Here is a 20,007-nt window from a genome sequence, read left to right as displayed (position 1 = left end):
GAAATGGCCACACCATGCAACATCATTTGGGATTAGTAATTAACCAAGGAGTTCTCTTACCATCACTGGATCCAAAGCTTCCATCGATGGACTTTCTCTGAAACCTGCAAGCGAGCATACATACAAATGCATACGTATGTACACATGTACACATTCTCTTCAGAGTCAGCATTTTGCATTAGTTTCCTTTACCCTCTGTGGACGATTTGTCTTTTAGGATTTCTTTAAAAGGCCCTTGGAGAAATTACTGGTAGGGATTTAAAATGGCATAGCCCCTTTGGAAGACAAGTTGGCAATTCCCCAGAGAGCCAGACACAGACTATCATATGATCTAGTAATTCTATTCTCTCACATGTACATTATGTAGTAACATTCAGGCATTTCAGACGTAAACTTACATCATAACATGTGCCTTTTAGAGTACACAATGCAATGTGTTTTAATCTATTCAGACACTGGTGCATCTGTCACCACTATCTAATTTTAGAACATTTTCATGGACCCCCCTCCAAAGAAGCTGTGAATCCGTTAGCAATTACTCTTCCTTCTCCCTTCTCCCCAGCCTTTGGTAATCACCAATCTGCTTTCCATCTTTGTAAATTTACCTCTTCTGGACAGTTTATATGAATGAAATCATGGTGCAGATGAGCCTTTTTTTTTTTTTGGACTGGCTTCTTTGATATAGCATAATACTTTCAAGGCCAATACATGTTGTACTTGTTACATCCGCCTGTTAATATTTTTATGGTTGCATAACATTCCAGTGTGTGTACTGCATTTCATTTAATCTTCCTTTTGTGAGTACTTGTTTATGATTGGTGTATATTAAAATGACACTGCTGTGACCATTTGTGCTCTAATTCCTATAGATCTAGCTTCATGTCTCTAGGGAATATGACTAGAAGTGAACTAGTAGGCACGAGGCCACTCTGCATCTTACTGCTGTCCACGGGGACCTCATAGCAAGCCCTGTTTTACACTCCCACCAGCCAAGTCCAGGAGCCCCATTTTCCCACAGCTCTGACAAGTCTCACTTTCTATTTAAAAATTTTTTTATTATGTCTGACTTTTAGAGTTTGACACTTCACTGAAGATTTGATTTGCATTTCCCAAAGGCCTAATGAGCATCTGCTCAGTGTTTGCTAAGCATCCACATGTGTGCTCCGAGAAGTAACTGTTTAAATCTTTTACCCACTTTTTCTTTTTTTATTTTTTCTTTTCTTTTCTTTCTTTTTTTTTTTTTTTTGGAGACAGGGTTTCTCTGTATAGCTTTGGTTGTCCTGGACTTACTTTGTAGACTAGGCTGGCCTTGAACTCACAGCAATCCACCTACCTCTGCCTCCCAAGTGGTGAGATTAAAGGCGTGCACCACTAAGCCTGGCTTTTCCTTTACTCACTTAAAATTTTTTTTTTAATTTTTAAATTTATGACTGTGTGTGTTTGTCTGTGTGTAGATATATGTGCACGTGTGCAGTGCACATGGAGGCCAGCAGAGGGCATCCATTATAGGCAATTGTAAGCCTCCTAAACCTGGTCCTCTGGAAGAGATGTAAGCCTGCCTCTTAACCTCTGAGTCATCTCTCCAGCCTCCTCATCAGACCCTTGTGATTCTATTAGGCCTATGTGGATAATTCAAGATCTTGTTCACAACTTATAACTGTACAATTCTCTTTGCCATGCAAAGTAATATTCACACAGATTCTGAGGATTAAGACAGGATATCCCTTCATGGTCATTATTCTGTCTATTACACTGTCTACAGACAGTAGGCCAACCTATGAACGTGCAAACTCCATAAATGGTTTTTTTTTATATATATATAAATGAAATCATTCTCTAATTTTGTTAGAGATGGTTTACAATGTTCAGCACACAAACTCCTACACTTAATTTTTAAACTGTGCTCCTTAGAATTTTATTCCTTTGGATGCTTTTGTAAATGGCACTATTTTTTTTTTTCTTTCAGGCTGTTCATTGCTGTTGTATAGAATGAAACTGCTTTCGTATCTGTGTGGTCTCATTGCGCTGTGATGAGAAGATTCTGAATTGCACGATTCGGCGAGGATGATTGCGCAGCTGTGAGCCAACACCCCCGAACTGAGCACTTTGAAGGATGAGTTGATGGTTTATGAATTTTATCTCAAAGAAGCCATTTGGCACTGTCAATCAAATCAACGTGTGAATTAGCTTCTCATTTCAACATGAAATTTTGTTTTGTTTTTGAGGTGAGATTGGAGGGGAGGAGCAGAAAGGGCAGCTGGCCGGAAGTGCCCATGGTTTTACTTGTCTTCAGATGACCATCCCAGAAGTTGTAACCTGCATCTTCTGTGAAAGGACTTCTCTTCAAATCTCTTGCCGCCCCCCTTCCTGAGACACCAAATTTACCCTGCCTCAGGGCCTTTGCTCTTGTTCCATGCAACGTCACTGTCCCCACTAGATCCTGACATAGCTGGATAGCTGTGGTTCCAAACAGCTCTCTTTGCTAATGAAATCAAATCCAAAGCGGCGGCGGTGCTGGGGGTGGGATGTCCCACTAACCATTCTCCCATTCTTCCCTGGCCACTACCCAGAATGCTTTTCTTTGTTTCTTCCCTCTGTAGTCGAGGCTGTAGTACAGTAAAGATGTAGGCTTTTTGTTGTTGTTTTGTTTTGCTTTGTTTTTCATCAATCTCTAGGCTAGGGCTGGAGATGTTGAAGATGACAACTAAGTATTTGTTTCGTGAAAAAGCATATCACTAAGGAAACAGTTAAGAGTCAGTCTGACTGTCCCATCCAGAAAAGAACACTGTGGGGGAAGGTCTTTCTGATCAAATTTGATGGTGCTCAAAACCAGGAACATCTGGCAGCCCCGATACCTAAAAGCAATGTAAGAGATGTAGTGGGTGTGGTCTTGCTTCTGATTGGTTATAATAAAGAGCTGTTGGCCAATATCTAGGGTAGGAAGTATGAGGGTGGAACTCCCAGGTAAGGAGAGTGACATCACACAGGGAGAGGCAAGCTGAAGCCGGAGAACTGAAGAGGACACCTCGGAAGGAAACAGATGCGGACCAGAGCTAGCCACGTGGCGGGTCACGGTGATGGACTGACTAGTCGGGTTAAATAAACTAAGACACTAGCTGGAAGGCTGCCCCAGCAAAAGGCCTAGGCTTTCAACTATATTAGAAATCTCAGCGCCAATATTTTAACCACTGTCAGCCCAAGAAAACCCAGCAAGAGTCTCATGACTCATTTGTCCTCCAGTAGATAAAGGAGAAGCCTTTAGCTTGAGGCTTGCACTCGTCTGTTCTCTCTGAGAGTCCAAGATCCCAGGCTGAAGTATGAGGGACCAAGTATCCCTGAGGCCGTTTTAGGATTACCAGTTTCTTGGACCTGCCAGGAGGTTACACTTTGTAACCACATCCAGCTGAGATTTCTGAGCCCAGCTGTGATGATACTAAAAGTCTTTGAATTTTCTACTCTCAAAGAAATGAGCCGGGTGTGGTGGCACATGCCTGTAATCCCAGCGCGGGAGGCAGACACAGGAGGCTCTCGGCGAGTTCAAGGCAAGCCTGGTCTACAAAGTGAGTCCAGGACAGCTAAGGCTATATAGAGAAATCCTAGTCTCGAAAAACAAAAACAAAAACAAAAACAAACAAACAAAAAGAAAGAAATGAATTGATGGTTTCTGTTTCTCAAGGAAGCCATTTTTCTAACTGCACCATTTGGAGATACAAACCCAAACAGAACCATTAGAGTGATGTATGCTGTACATGGTGATTTTTGTTTGTTTGTTTGTTTTTGTTGTTGTTTTTGGTTTTTTTGAGACAGGGTTTCTCAGTGTAGCCTTGGTTGTCCTGGTCTACTCTCTTTTTAGACCAGGCTGGCCTCGAACTCACAGTGATCCGCCTGCCTCTGCCTCCCGAGTGCTGGGATTAAAGGCATATGCCACCACTGCCCGGCTCATGGTGATCTTTTTAAAAAGTGACAACATGGTAATGCATAAAAGAATCAAAGATAAGAATAAGTGCCTAGATCTGGGCAGTTGGTCTTAATGTGTGGCAGGGTGACTGAAAAGAAGAGAACACAGCCAATGCTTGACTCTACGCCTGCACACCCACTGTAGGGTTACTAACGCAGGCTGAGATGGTCCCTGGAGTGGGAAGCCAATGGCATTTGTATGACAGGACAGCAGGAAGATGCTTGGGAAAGCTCTCGGCTCCTCAAGATCTGGGCCACGTCTCTCACAAGTGTTTATTATCATGATCTCATAGCAAGGACCACAAAACCACACAGGTGTATTAATAACATATAAGGACCCATCAAACCAATGGCATTAGGCTGCGAGAGCTTCGTACAGCTGTGGGCAGAGCTTTGTTTCACTCAGTTCAATGAAGGAAAAGCTCTTGTATTAGCATCTTTCCTCAGTCGGGTCCCCTATTTAGAATGCCGAATGGTTCTATGTCTCTGGATTTCTATTTCGGTTTGTCTATATATGGGAAGAGGCTGTGCTTGTGCACTTGTCTGTAGTGAAGTCATCTGCAGCAAACTTTCAGCGGAGTCTGAGCACAGCTTTCAAAGACACTGCTCACCTCAGCTGTGGAATAACAGCTTTAGAGACTGTGACAAATAGCTAGCCATTAGCTAAGTTTTTGTCTGTTTGGGTGTTGATGGTGCATCTTGGCTGACTGAAGAGATATAATTCTGTTTTCTTAACCTAAAATATAGGAAGAGTCTTGCTAAGAGCAAGGGGACCCACTCTTTACTGTGACACTGCAGTTCATCCAGGGCAAAATTGGAAACTTTTAGTGCCCCTCCCCCACCAGTGCAATCAGCCTTGCTGAGGTATAGGCTGATGGTCACACTTCATTGGTTCAGGACTGTCATTCCCCACAGGCTTCTACTGTACCAGGGCCCCAGACCTTAGCACAACTGACTCCATGATGGAAATACCATTCAGTATGTAAAACTCAGCACTTAGCACCACCAGCCAGTGGTGAAAACAAAGCCCTAATCCATCAAAGCCTATTTAATTCTGGAAAAGTCTCAAAACATACTAATCTTGCTTTTTTTTTTTTTTTTAAAGCTTTTTTAGTTGAATTTCTGGCTAATTGTTCTTGTTAAATGAAGTATGTCAACCCAAAACATTGCAGGTGGTTTGTTTTTTGTTTTGTTTTGTTTTGGGTTTTTTTGGTGCTTAAAAGCTCTCCCTGACAAAGACTCAGTGTTACACCGGGGTTCCAAACACCCAGTGTAGTTGCAAGCTAATAAAGACTTTCTATTGGCTTAGACCCATGTCCGAGCAGTCTTCTCTGGTGAACACCTCACAACATCACCACTCAAGACTTGCTTTGGTCAAGCCTGTTGAAGATTTTAGGCTCCAGAGCCCGGCTGCACAAGTTCAGATCCCAGCTCCTTCAGGTACTGCGTGTGAGTCCTTGATCAAATTGCTTAATCCCTTGCTGCTTCGGTTCCCTTAACCTTCCATAGAGTGACAGTTACAGTTTCCCACAACAATGGTGGCTCAGGGCATCAGATGAGTCAAGCCCTGTGAAGGCTCCAGCACACTGTCAGGCACATAGCAGATACACAGATATATTTAACACATTAACAACCGTAGCTTGTTATAGCAAGCTGGGAACTCCTTCATGTATATACTCTCTAGGTGTGATATTTGCCTGCATCCTAAACTTTTGTTTTCAACATTTCTTTTTCTTTCTTTCTTTTTTTTTTAAAGTCTGGATCCTGTGTTGCTCATTTAGCCTCAAATTCGCTAAGTAGGCCAGGATGAGTGACTTTGAACTCCTTATCCTTCTGCCTGCAACTCCTGCGGGCTGAGCCCTGGAGCAGCACCATGTCCACCTTCGGCTTTAACTTTGTATTTTAAATTTACAGAGGTGTTTCAAGGATGAGTAGAAAAATAGGATAGAGAATATCTATCAATACAACCTTTACCCAGATATTCTGTCTGTCTGTCTGTCTCTCTTTCCTTTTCTCCATCCCTTCCTCTTTTCCTCCTTTTCCCGTCTTCCCTCCCTGACTCCCTCTCACATCTTTCTTTCTTTCTTCTCACAGAGGATCTCACCCAGACGTCCTGAAACTCACAATCCTCCCGCCTCTGCCACTCTAGTATCTACACTAGTGAGCCTGGCTTTAGCTCGGTCTCTCAGCTCTCTTTCCCCAAATGTACAGCATGTATTCATCTACATGTATGTTAATTTATAACACTTGGTCATCTACATGTATATTAATATATAGATGTATCCATCTGCAGGTATATTAACTTTTTTCTGTGCCATTTGAAAGTCATCTGAAGTTGTAACTTTTTTTTTAATCTTCAGTATTTCTATAGAGTGAAAAACAAATTCTTTATATCTAATGCTCACATACACATTTACTTAATGTGTTTCTGCGTGCTTCATGCATGCTAAGCATGTGCTCTGCCACTGAGTTATATCTCATCCCACAGTTCACTTTTTGTTTTGAGGAGGGGACTCCTGAAATTGCCTGGGCTGGCCTTGAATCACCCTGTAGCCCAGGCTGGCCTTGAACTTGAGATCGTCCTCCTTTTTCCCCAGAGGATTATAGACTTTTCTATCTACTGTTTGTCCTCTAACATCAACTCACCTAAAACTATCCTTCATGGCACTTTTTTTTTTTTCTTTTAGTGCAAGAGCCAATCTGAGGTCCCTCCCTGTCAATCATCCCCTCTGATCAGATCCCTTGCATATCCTTTTGCTCCCTTTATGACAAACTTTGTGTCTGACATTTCCACATGATTAGAGTCATCATATATATTTGTAGGAAGCTGCAGGGAGTGCTGGCGGGTCTCTCTCAGGGTGACGTCGTATCTGGAAGCACATGCCACTCACCTTCCCCTTGGTGGGATGGTGTTTATTTTGGTTCACAGGTCAGTGTGTTTTCCACTATATATTTCTCCACTATATATTTATTACTTTCCCCCTCAGGGCTTAGTAGTCTATGAAGCTGCACCTTCAGGCCACACAAACCCTCCATTCCTCGTCAGACTCCCCTCCGCTACTTGGCAGTCACTGATGACTTTGTTTTTCTTTAGGCCGAAGCTGGAGTCTGTCCTGGAACTCACTCTGCAGACCAGGCTGGCCTCGAGCTGACAGAGATCTACCTACTCCTGCCTCCTGAGTGCTGGGATCAGAGGCATGCACGACCATTGCCTAACAACAGCAATAGCAACAACAACAACAACTTCTTCTTCTTCTTCTTCTTCTTCTTCTTCTTCTTCTTCTTCTTCTTCTTCTTCTTCTCTTCCTCCTCCTCCTCTTCCTCCTCCTCCTTCTCCTCCTCCTTCTCTTTCTCCTTCTCTCTCCTCCTCCTCCTCCTCTTCCTCCTCCTCCTCCTCCAACTTTTCATTTTGAGGCAGGGTCTCTCTAAGTTGCCCAGGCTAAGACCGACTTTGTAGCTCAGGAGGCCTTGAGCTTTCAGTCTTCTTCCTCAGCCTCCCAAGTAAGTAGCTGTGAACAGGCTTGTGCCACTAGACCTGGCTTTATCGATATCATCTATTACTCTTAACCTGAGATACTGTTAGCTGTGACATTTGCAAATGATTTTCCAAACCCTGTATTTCCTCTGTGTTTATCAATCAGCTCTTGGTCTGCTATCAAGCAGATGAATTCATTTTAATGTCCGTATTTGCTGGGAGCACCTTACCCCGATGTGCAGCAGCTATTCTAAATTTGTTAAGTTCTCTGGATATGGATTTAGGGGTAATTAGATCTTTCTTCCGCCTCTTTTTTAAATATATATTTCCATTTTATCAAATGGCCTATAGTGCATTATTCTCAATATTTTGGTGCTTACATGCACCCAGGCTTGGCTCATGGCAGACTTGTTTTTATTAGTTTTTTGTTGTTGTTGTTGTTGTGTTCAGACCTAATACTTGCACACACTGGGGAAGCACTTACCACTGAGTCACGTTCCTAGCCCTTGGTTTTCTGAAACAGGGTCTCCATGTTGTAGCTCAGGCTGGCCTTGAACTCTCTAGATAGTTTGTGTAGACTCTAAGCTTCCTAATCTCCCCTCCTCTTCCTGAGTGTTGGGATTACAGGCATGCCCCAGGTGGGGAGTGGGCCGTTTGGAAGGCAGTATCTCAACTCCAAAGTTTAATGAGAGTGTAGAAGCAAGTTATTTTTCAAGGGAGACATGGCCTTTGCTATTGAGATTGCTGTGCCAAGGAGGCAGCAAGGAGCTCCTCTTACAGTTGGCCGACTATCTTGCCTAATGCCCTCATAGCTTGCTTTGTAATTTTTTTTTCATGCTTAAAAGGAGAGAGGAAAACATCATTTGTTTATTGTAAGCCTCCTGCTGGCCTGTCCTTTTGTAGTTGTTTCTCAGAAACAGCGTAACAAAAACAGAATTCTCAAAGCTCAGCCCTGCTGCGAGATGCTGAGTGTTAGAGACATACATTTATTTATTTATTTATATATGTTTGAAACCAGGGGCTCCCTGTTCTTAGGCAGGGGAATTTCCTTCATCAAATTACAGCATAGTCACCTCTCCTTTTCCTCCTGAAGGAACAGTTTACTGGGAACTGGGTATACCTGGTAATACACATCAAAACACATCATTCCTGTATGGACTGTACCTCGAGATTTATTTTAGTCATTAAGTCTACTTTTCGACAGAATGCTGAGGCCTGTTTTCCAGACTCCATGCTGGGAAATCTGATGCTTCTCATCAGTCTGCAGGCTTTACATTACAGCCAGTGTTCTCAGGTATAAACCCAGACAAATTGCCTTATTGTGGCTTCACAATGAAAACTCCATCAGCATGTTATATGGGACCCTGACTTCATCCTGCATGCGAGGCAGTTATTTCATTCCACATATGAGAGCCTTGAAGGACAGGAACAGGAGGACAAGCAGCTTGGCAGCTGTCACAGTCGGTGGCCAGTCAGTGTGCTCCAAAGCCCATGTCCTAAGGCCTCACACAAAGGCAAAGGGGATGAAGAAACCACGGACCTACCTCACATGATGGACAAACACAACAAGCAGGCATCCCAAGTAGAAGGACAAGAAAACGAATACACTGAAAAGACTGGATTTCACATACACAGATGCTGGGGAGAGAGAAATAGCATCAGTCAGCTTGTTCTTGGAAATAAAGGGGCTGTATTGGGAACAGCACACCTTAAAGGATCGGCTTCCAGCATATCCATCCTTAAATCCCTGTGAAATTTCACTGGAGATGCAGAACTCTGGAAGGCTGCCACAATGCTACCCACAAGCAGCTTCATAGTGATGACTGCCCACGGAAGTGGGGGAAAGACCACTGCATACAACTGTAAAATTGAGTCTCCTCCTTCTTCTCCTTGCCTCCTTCCCTGTATTTCTCCTCCCCTCCCCTCTTCTTTTCCCTTCCCCCTTCCCTCTCTCTATTTCTCCCTCTTTATTCCTCCACTCCCCCCCTCTTTCTATGCTGCTGGGCCTCACACAAGTTAGGCAAACACTCTACCACCAAATCGCGTGCACCCCAGCCTGCCTCTCTTCAAAAAGATCTATTCCATTCTCTAAGTTAAATATACTTTAGTATTCTCGTGATGGCTCCCCTGGAGAGGGAGACATTAGTGTTCAATTACAAGATAGATCTCCCAACACAAGACTCTCTCTCTCTTCACCGCACTCCAGAGTCAAAACCAACCTTTGATGGATGGGACGATGGTCACTTTCAGGTTCTTTGATCGTTGTCGGTTCCAGGTCTGGTTTTCATTTTCTGGCAAAAACAAAAACAAAAACAAAAACAAAAAACCAAACCAAACCAAACCAAACCAAACCAAAACAAACAAAACAAAACAAAACAAAAAAACAAAACCAGAAGCGACAACACGCAGACAAACAAGGCACAAAGCACAAAGGGTCAAGGCATTAGGCTCTGGTTCTCTAGTCTGAACAGTGGTATTACACAATCTCTAGAATCCAGTCTAACTAATATATGAGGAAAATCCAACATCTACCGCATCATCTGTCCCTCGGGTGTAGACTCTCAGATTGGCCTTTGCTTGGGTATGCTTTGGTAGAACCAACTGACATAAGTAAAGTGGAACAGCAGCCTTCCTTCTCCACTGTAAAAGACTTGATCTCCTGACGCCTATAGACATCTGAAGAAAAACATGCCCCAAACAGACAGCTATGTCCTCCTTAGCTTGCCGTTTTCCTAGCTAGTGAAAATGTTTTTCTTTACATAGTCATCAAAGGCCCTAGAGTTTATCAAGGAACATTAGACACTGGGAGGCCTGTAGGGCTACATAATTAAGAGATTAAAGCACACACAAGCAGAAATGTCATCTGACACCAAGGGAGCCATGTTATACTCAGCAGAAAACACCCTCTGTGTCAGTGACATATGGCCCATGGGTAGGGGGGGTCTCTAGTCTACTCTTTGGACAACACAACTATCTGCATATGCTTCAGAGTTTATATAACCCCTTGTTACCACACTTGGCTCTTCCTTTCCTTCTTTCTTTCTTTCTTTTCTCAAGACAGGGTTTCTCTGTGTAGACTTGGCTGTCTTGGACTCATTTTGTAAACCAGGCTGGCTTCAAACTCATAGCAGTCTGTCTGCTTCTGCCTCTGCCTCCCAAGTGCTGGATTACAGGCATGGGCTACCAAGCCAGGCTAAAACTTTTTTTTCTTTTCTCTGTGTAGCCTTGACTGTTCTGGACTCACTTTGTAGACCAGGCTGCCCTTGGACTCACTGAGATCCACCTGCCTCTGCCTTTCTGAGTGCTGGGAACATAAGAGTGCCCCACCTTGCCCAGCACACTTGGCCTTTCTACTGTCTTGTGAAGTATGATTTTGGCAACTGGGATAAAACTCTAGGTTTCCTTTGTATGTGCCAACTAAGTGAACTCACTTTATACAACCTGGTATAAGCCTTTTGAAAAGCTGCACAAAATCAATCCAATCAACATTCTGGTATTGAGGGGAGAGCCTGAGACCCCACTCCTAACTGAGGAGCCAGCGACAGCTGATGGCTTTTGTAGGACAGAAAGACAGCTTTCTCAAAAAGTGTGGCCCCTCATAGATGGACCGTACTCCAGAGGATGATCCTATACCCAGGAATATACAGTCATTACAAATTGGACTGTGTATGATTGAAAAAAATAAATAATAAAGAGGATGTGAAGTTGGAAGTGGTGGGTGGACCAAGAGTAGAAGTGGGGGCTGAATGTAATTAAAATACATTGTATAAAGTGCTCAAAGAATTAAAATATTATGTTAGAAAGCTGGAGGTACTAAAGGACATTTTGTAGCAGCAAAGCTACCTTTAGATATAGGATTACCTCCATTTTATTTTCTTATCCAAATTCTAGTCTTGTTAAGTCGCTGCTGCTAGATCCTCAGTAAGGAGAGATGAGCTTTTGGCTTCTTTTCCTTCCCTCCCAAGTATCCCTGGTGGGGGGATCTTACCCTGGGTGGAGAATGATCCCCCACATGCGTAGTCTTCAGGTTTTATCACAAAAACCACGAAGAACTGCTTGTCTGGAAAATCCTTCTTCTGTGTAAGACATAACAACCTCATGATTTGCAGGTCAGAAAGACAGCCAGGAGGAGAAAGCCCATGGGGGAGGGGGCAGGAGGAGAAAGCCCATGGGGGAGGGGGCAGGAGGAGGCAGGAAGAAAAGGAAAGTTCACCCCTGCTCTCTAATTTCCCAGAAAGGGCTGCCGCGTTCTCACGGTCTACTCTAGACCATTCATGAGCATTACTTCATCTAAGAAATTAGCATAAGTAGGTACATGGAGAATTTCAAAATCTGTGCCCACTTGGGGACTTAGTACTATAATAAATGCAGTGAACAGTAACATGGATGGCCTGGATTAACAAATGATATTTGTATATACATGTACATAAAAGCACACACATATTTGAGATGGTCTTGCCATGTAACCCAGGTTGGTCTTGAACTCTTGCTCCTGCTGCCTCAGCACCTTGCATGCTGGCTTTACAGGCACACACCCAGCAATTAATCAGTTTTATGTTAAAATCTAATGAGAAGTAGCTTGTCTAAAATCATTCAGTAAATAGATAAAAAATAATAATAATAATGCAAATCAGGCAGACGAAGGCCTTAGGTAGTAAGGAGGAGTGAGCTGTGCCTCCAGCTCTGACTGCTGTCCCTGTGTTGCTTTAGTCCTGGCTCAGTGCTAATCCCCACTCATGAAAGTGGGGTTGACAAGATGGCCACACATTACAGTTCTTTAACCCAGGCGTTTCTGTCATGCTCGTATTTCTGAGGTTGTGTTTAATTCACTGAGACCATGTCCAAAACTGAAGTACAAGTCCAGAAGAGGAGGAATAATTTACTGTCATGTACACTGAAGGTGGACACGGTAGGTAGGGCTATGCTTTGCACTTCATTAACTTGGGAAGAGAGATGAATGCTGGCCAAGAGAGAAGAATGCTGCCCTGCAGGAAAGTCTGTGGCGCATTCTCTTGACTAATGATTGATGTGGGAAGGCCCCGCCCACCCCCTAGCATCCCCACCCCCACCCCCCTACTGTGCATGGTGCCCTGCGTAGGTAATCCTGGCCTGTATAAAAGAGCAAGCTGAGTGAGCCCTGGAAAGAAAGGCAGGAAGGAACGTTCTATGTTCTCCTGTGGTCTCTGTTTCAGTTCCTGCCTCCAGGTTCTTGCCTGGAGTTCCTGCCTTTGCTTTCCTCCATGATGAACTGTGATGTGGAGGTACAAGGCAAATAAACCCTTCGCTCCCCAAGTTGCTTTTGGTCATGATGTTTTATACAGAACTAGAAAGCAAATTAAAGCATCTACTGCTGTTATTTGTTTGTTCGGGTTTTTTGTCCCTTTTTAAAATTTGGGGATCATATAATTCTGGTATGCTAAGGAAGAAATAAACATAAACAGCAAGACATTTAGGGTATCAAGTCCTTGATGTTCAAAACCTGAAGTTTGACTGATAGAAAAATTTTAGGTCTGATATCTAAATTATAGTTAGTTTCTCTCTGTTCTTTGTTTGTCAATCAACAAGCAATGTTGCCTTATGCTACACAGACAGATCAAGTTGCAGATTTCTTAAATACCAACCCAAAGACTGGGATAGAATGTCTCTTGGAATACGATGACATAATATATGCACATTTTTGCTGTAAAATACCACTCGAGTAACAGTTTAGCTACAAATACCAAAAGGGCAGTGCTGCACAAATAGGGGCCATATACCTTTGAATCTATTATTCTGTCCAGAGTTGAATCCAACTTTTGCTGAGTGTTACTGGTAGAAATTATTACAATATATTCAATTGCTTTGTGGCTGTAAGAGACTTTGCGCTAAATTGCCACACTTTTGCTGAGTCAATTGGAACTACCTGGCCTTATCTCTAAAAAGCAATCTGTCAGATATATAGCCAGGCCCTGACTGCAGGCAGAACACTGTTCGTTTTTAAGCCATTCAGAGAGAAAAGAGATCCCAGGTGCACATGGGACAGCCATCTCCTTTGGATACTGGCCCAGTGGGTGAATACCAGCTGGATGTCATGACAGGTGTGACCTCAGAAGCAACATCTCACCTGGAGCGTGATGGCAGCTTTTTTGGTCATGGACTGATAGACACCATTGAATTCCACATTGTCATCCAGATCGTACACTGGGCACTAAAGCACACAGCAGACAAAAAGGAGGGCATCAGTACTGTCACCTGATGCTACTCCACAGGCAGGTGTCAGGGTCGGGCCACCTGGGTTGCAGGCCAGGGGAAGCTTACTAATCTAGACACCGTGGCAAGGATTCTGGGAACTGTCATAAAATAGTCCTCCTAAAACTTAACTTTGCAGGGCAGTGGTAGCACACACCTCTAATCCCAACACTCTGGAGGCAGATGCAGGCAGATCTCTGAGTTCGAGGCCAGCCTGATCTTCAGACTGAGTTCCAGGGCAGCTGGGACCACACAGGGAAACTACATGGTAAAAAACAAACAACAAAACCCAACCAACCAACCAACAACCAAACAAAACTCTTGAACTTTGACCTAAATGCTAGAGTCATTAGTCATTCTATATTAAAGAGAACTATAAAAAGATTGTCTTAAAGATTATAACCTCTCTCTCTCTCTCTCTCTCTCTCTCTCTCTCTCTCTCTCTCTCTCTCTCTCTGTCTGTCTGTCTTTGGTTAACATTCCCACCCTCACCCCCCCATCTATTCAGGACCACTGTAATCTTACACACTGGGAGGCTGATGGTATCAGGGCTCACCATGATGTTCTGAACTGAGACAACTGAGCAAGGGTACACCTGCTTGGATACGACTTTAATGATAACAGAGTCCACGTCTTCAGGAAATTTGTATAGAAAAAACTGAGAATGAGGAAGAGAGAGAGAGAGAGAGAGAGAGAGAGAGAGAGAGAGAGAGAGGTGATTTATTAATCTTAGGAAATGGTTAAAGAAAATCAAACCACATGCATGGGGTTGTTTTTGCCACCATTATGCGTGAATTTCAGGTGCAAAGCTCAGTGGCGGGCCACTGTTTCCATCAGACATCCATCTCATACATACTGAGCAGTGAACTGCTCTGTGCAGGGCTCCGTGCCAGACGTGAGGAAGACAGCAGCGAAGGTGAGTGGCCGTTTATACAAGGCGGCCTTTTCATTTTGTGATGTGGCTGTTTCTTATCAACTAACGTATACTGTACTTTCCTCCACTTCCTGCGTAAGCATCCTGCTGTCAACCCCCTTTAAAAATCAGAGGCACACAGCTTATAGTGTGTGCTGGTTGTGAAATGTGTAGCTCTCCCTTGAATAGCGTATACGGCCGTTCCTCAAGAATTTTGACCACCTTTTGGTAAAGAATCTTTTCCCTAACTGAGACATTCTTAAGAAGATACTTAGATCAAAAGACTAAGTTTGACATTGAACCCTTGAAATATGTTCATGGTTTTGAGTAAATTTATTTTTTAGGTATCAGTGGACTGTGTCTGCATGTATGTGTGTGTGTGTATCTGTCTGTCTGTCTGTCTGTCCGTCTGTTTGCAAAGGCCAAAAGAGGGTGCCTTAAGACAGAATAAGGTAAATTGCAGGCATCTGTGAGGCAGCCAGGGTGATGTGCACTCTTGATCTCTGAGCCACGTCTTCTCCTAACCCACAAACATGCAGCATTACTAACAGAAAAGAGATGACACTATTGATCTACCTTAGTTACGAATCCACTGGAAAAACATACAAACCCATTATTTTTTTCAACACAGGGTTTCTCTGTGTTATCTTGGCCATCCTGGACTCACTTTGTAGACCAAGCTGGCTTCGAACTCACAGTGATCTGTCTGCCTCTGCCTCCAGAGTGCTGGGATTAAAGGCATGCACCACCATGCCTGGCCACATAAACTCCTAAAACACTTTAAAAACATTTAAAAATGGGAGGGGGTGGTTATCCCAATAATTTTATGTGTGGCAATTGTATGAGAAACATCAAATTTGTGATTAAGGTTTTATGAAAACTTACCCAACTCGGCCTAAACATATTGCTTTTAAAAGAGATAAGATGTTTACTATTGTATTGTCCTTGGTTAGTGCAATAGTTTGAGCAGACCCCCTTGGGCCCTGATCCACCCATCATGATGTTCTTCTTGTAGGTTTCTAGGACCCTCTGGGTCATTCTATTTCCCCATCTCCTATATTTCTCTTACCTAGAGTCTCAGTAGGATGTCCTCACATCGATCCCAATCTCCTGGTAAGTGAAGACTTTTGTGGGACATGCCTTTTGGGCTAGTGCCCAATTATAAGTACGTATATACCATGTCAGGACATTCTCCACAGTTATGTGGAGAGCGGGGACTGACTTTGACATGAGCTCTGGTGCTCCATATTTGACCACCTCCCTTTGGTGGGGAGGCCTGGTGACACTCAAAGAAATAATAAGCAGACTACCAAGATGAGACTTAATTGCCTATGACCATATAGTGGGGGAGGAGGTCCCCCTTGGTCATAGACCTAGGGGAGGGGAAAAAGGTGAAAGCGGGAGGGAGGGAGGAATGGGAGGATACAAGTGATGGGATAACAATTGAGTTGTAATCTGAATAAATTAATAAAATTTTAAAAAACCAAACAACCAACCAAATAAAAAGATTATAACTCTTTTTTAATGATAAAAAAAGAGGCAAGAGAGTTAAAATTTAATTTTATATTACTATATCTTCTTCACTAATGCTGTTTTGAGAACTAGTTCAACATAAAGAGACTCTCAGAATTAAACTATGCTACTCACATTCCTGTTTAGAATTCTTTTCATGCCTTATGTGACTATATTTTGTAGCATAGTTCAAATACACATGAAATAGGGTTATTCCATAGGAGGACCCTGGAGGGCCCAGGGAGGTTCTCAAGACAGCTATACTTTATAACTCAAGTGTATTCTTATTAGCAATGAATACATATTACTAGCTGGGTTGTTTTTGTAAGCAGCCAAGATTTTTGAGCACTTATAAATATATATAACTATTATCAGCCTTATTGATGTCTAAATTACTACAAATTCCAAAGGAATGTTTTATACCCTTGTCTCAAAATATGTTTTGATCAGACAGAAAAATTTTATTTGTATTTTATGTGTATGCTTTGCCTGCATCTATGTCTCTGTACCACATGCGTATAGTGCCCTAGGAGGCCAGAAGAAGGCGTTGAATCCTCTAGAATTAGACTCAGATACAGCTATGAGCCACCATGTGGTACTAGGGACCAAATCCAGGTCCTCCGTAAGAGCAGCAAGTGCTCTTAATTGCTGAGCCACCCACCCAGGTCCCCTAAACATCACTTGGATTTAAATGGCTAATAACTGTTAAGATGAACACATTGTGCCCTGCTGCCTTTCTCACTGTTGGGGATCAGGACGTATATAATATGACCCACAGAAAGAGAATTTAAGTCTTAGTTCTGCTGTGGGCCAGTTTTGTTGTGTGGCTCAGCTGCTAGAGCACCTGCTTAGCATACGCAAGGTCAGAGTTCAATCTCCAGAACTACAAACAAAAGTGGGGGCTCATCTGCACAGGTTTGGGAGCACAGCTCTGTGCATCATCCCCACAACACCAATGGCATCATGTTGGCCCTTTGAAATCAGCCACTGTGGAGGACAAAGAGGTCTTGCGCACACAGATAAGCCCTGGAAACGCCAGGAAAGTTAGACACACAGCTTACCTTGTCCATGGAATGAGGTGCGCAGCTGCTCTTCCTCGAATGCCAGGAAAGGTGGGAGTTTGCTCTCTGATGAGACAGGCTCTGCCCTTCCTCTCGCAGAATTTTTGTTTTTATTTATCCCAGACCCTCTCCCCCTAAATCTTAATTAAGCATTGCTCTCAGGCCATAAAAACCCATCCGTGATGTCACTTGTGCTTTATAACAGCCTAAGTGACGTCTGTCTTATCCAAGGGCCAGGACAACCCTGACACCCACTTGCACTATGTTTACCTCAGTGAAACTTCCTAGACTCTGAATCTTGGGCACTGTCTCTGAGTCAACAGTCTCCAGTCTTACGAAAGAAGCCAGATGGACTTTGTAAAGCATCTCAACGTGAACATATCTTAAATTGCTATGTACTTGGGACTGAGTTAACTGTTACCTGAGTACTTTTTCCTAAATTGTGCCATGATTAAATATGGCTAAAGTAAAACGATCTGAGCCAGACTCCAGAAGACCTGGCTCATCATTGGTTACGATAAAATAGGGCTGAGCTGATTTTCAATCTTGCCTCCCCCTGGCCCCCTTCCCCCTGCCTGACATAAAGCCTGCAGGGGAATCATTCACAAGCCACAGTGAAGGGATTTATGCCACAAGAATAAGCAGAAGCTACAAATCAAGGTTTGTCCCACCCCAAACTAGTTAAATATTTACAAGCACATTAGTGATTTTAATAGACTTACCAAGATTCAGACTACTTAATCACCAGTTTTACTATAGTCAGAATAAAAGCCAAGTAACCATTTACATGAAAAAGCATACAAAAGCCTCCAATAAACATAGGATGAGTATTGTGGCATCTAGACCAGTCTTTTCTTCCTGTTTCAAGACAATGCCTTGGTACGTAGCTTAGGCTAGCTTGGAACTTGCTATGTAGCTCACCCTGGGCTCTAACTCACAGTTCTCTTGCCTTGGTTTTGATGTTTAAAGTGGTGGGATGAAGGTGTGAACCACTGTACAGGGCCAAAAACCTATTTTGAACTTGTTACAGTATAGATTCTTTCAGAAACCATGAAGGAAAAAAAAAAAGGTAGTTAGAAATGCCGTTTAAAAAAAAAAGCAACCTTAAAAAAATATCAAAGTGTCATGTATCTATTCTGCTTGTGGTTATTTTTTATTGAGGAGCACATAAAAATAGCTAATTAATTTTTACTGACAGGGGACACAAATTCAATCTGCCAATATTATGGCAGGAATGGAAATCTGTCTTATTTTTATGTTTTCAGAACAACCATTTGCATATCTGTTTGCTGTCAGCCTCCCCCCGTCCATATCTCCCTAACCCCATCTCAATCACCAGGTCTATAATTAGAGTTTGTGTTAATCTTCTTCTCATCTTCCCCACAGCACCTAGTACCACCTAACATCCCTTGGGACAAAACAGACACATGATTTTACTCAATGACGTATGTACCAAGGAACACTGAGAATAGATATGTTTTTCATTTTATCCCAATAAAAGTGGTAATGTTAAATGCTGTGTCCAAGATCCCGGAAACAACCAAGAATGCACAGTATAAGAGCAAGGATGTCATGTAATGCATCCTGACTTCACTCTCTGTGATCCCTGGTTTTTTGTGTGCAACGCCAGCAGGTGGGCTCTTGATATCTGTTGAAGCCCTTCACTTACCTGAGGTTGAGAGGGGCTGGCAGTGAAGTAAAAGGCAACATTTGTCCTGAGAAATAGGAGGGAAGAGTAAGAGAAAAGAGTGAGCTGGCAAGCAGTTACTTAAAAAGAGCCAACTTAAACTAGATACCCAGTGCCTTTGCCTTTTAAAAGGACATTTGGTTCTGCAATCTGATAACCTTCAAAGTGTTTTTAACAATAAAGAATGAAGAAATTGAGGAAGAAGATTGCCTTTACATCAGTAAATAGCCATGAGGTCATGCCTATGTAAACATCTCGTTTAGTTTTATAGTTGCTCTTGCTTTTGGACACTTAAGATATTACAATCAAGTCATATAATCAGTCGAACTTGATCATGAGACGTGGGAAGCGAGAGAGGAAATGAATAAGGTAGGTACCACTTCACAAAAACTTTAATGGATTCACTGCAAAAGAACAGTGCTTCAAAAACATAGTGAACAGACTGCCACCATGGGACAATCAGCCGGGGTAGCAACAAGCTCTTCTTGCCTCAAACATCTCCCCAGTCCCCTGAAACATCTGCTGAATTCTCCAAGATTTCATCCTCTTTATCTTTAGGCTTTTTCTTCTAAAACCCATCTATAAAACAAAAGTACCACCCAAAGAACACAATGAAGTTACTTTTTTCTAAATACAAATGTACCGTAAATTATTTCATTATGTATTAAGACAGCAAGGATCCAGGCATAGAGAAAGGGAAAATGCTGGAATTTTGTAGGAGGCATAATAAGGTGCTGTCTTGTGAACACCTGTGAAGTATTTCAAGAGGCAGAAAAACACAAACACAAACTTGTTCTCTGTGGCTCTGGCCTCCTCATTAGCATTGTAGACACTCACTCAAGTCTGTCACACTTGAGTACCCAGAACTTGGAAAGCAGCCACTCTACCAGCACATCCCTCTCGGCGTTGCTGAGTCTGAACCTAAACATCTGGACTCCTTCATCTCCATCCCCTAGGGCTCTCTGCAGATTTTTTTTTCCCACTTTCTATTTTCCTTTTACAAAAATGAAATAGTTTAAAAATTAACCATTGATTTAGAATGGCATCTCAAGACACTTTAGACAAGGTACGTATAATAAGAGGCATTACTTAGAAGTCATGAAATTTGAGCACTATTTATAATAGGAATGGTTGTTGGTCTGGTCACAGAATTGAGCTCTCGGAAATGGGTGCA

The 20,007-nt window shown here is 42.7% G+C and overlaps 1 protein-coding gene across 1 annotated transcript in view; it reads right to left on the bottom strand.

Moving 5' to 3' along the window:
* SIDT1 (SID1 transmembrane family member 1) overlaps positions 1-20,007 on the bottom strand; it is a 98,759-nt gene that overhangs the window by 38,469 nt on the left and 40,283 nt on the right. Inside the window, exons 4-10 of the mRNA XM_084801292.1 lie at positions 18,816-18,861; positions 14,217-14,318; positions 13,536-13,619; positions 11,421-11,508; positions 9,652-9,723; positions 8,977-9,070; positions 61-104 (exon numbers count right to left, since the gene is read on the bottom strand). Coding sequence (XP_084657418.1) covers positions 61-104; positions 8,977-9,070; positions 9,652-9,723; positions 11,421-11,508; positions 13,536-13,619; positions 14,217-14,318; positions 18,816-18,861 — 530 coding nt within the window. The remainder of the gene's footprint in view (positions 1-60; positions 105-8,976; positions 9,071-9,651; positions 9,724-11,420; positions 11,509-13,535; positions 13,620-14,216; positions 14,319-18,815; positions 18,862-20,007) is intronic.

This window comes from Acomys minous (assembly GCF_964271855.1).
Source record: "Acomys minous genome assembly, chromosome: 11".
Classification (NCBI taxonomy): Eukaryota; Metazoa; Chordata; class Mammalia; order Rodentia; family Muridae; genus Acomys; species Acomys minous.
This window is presented reverse-complemented; position numbering and strand designations above follow the sequence as displayed.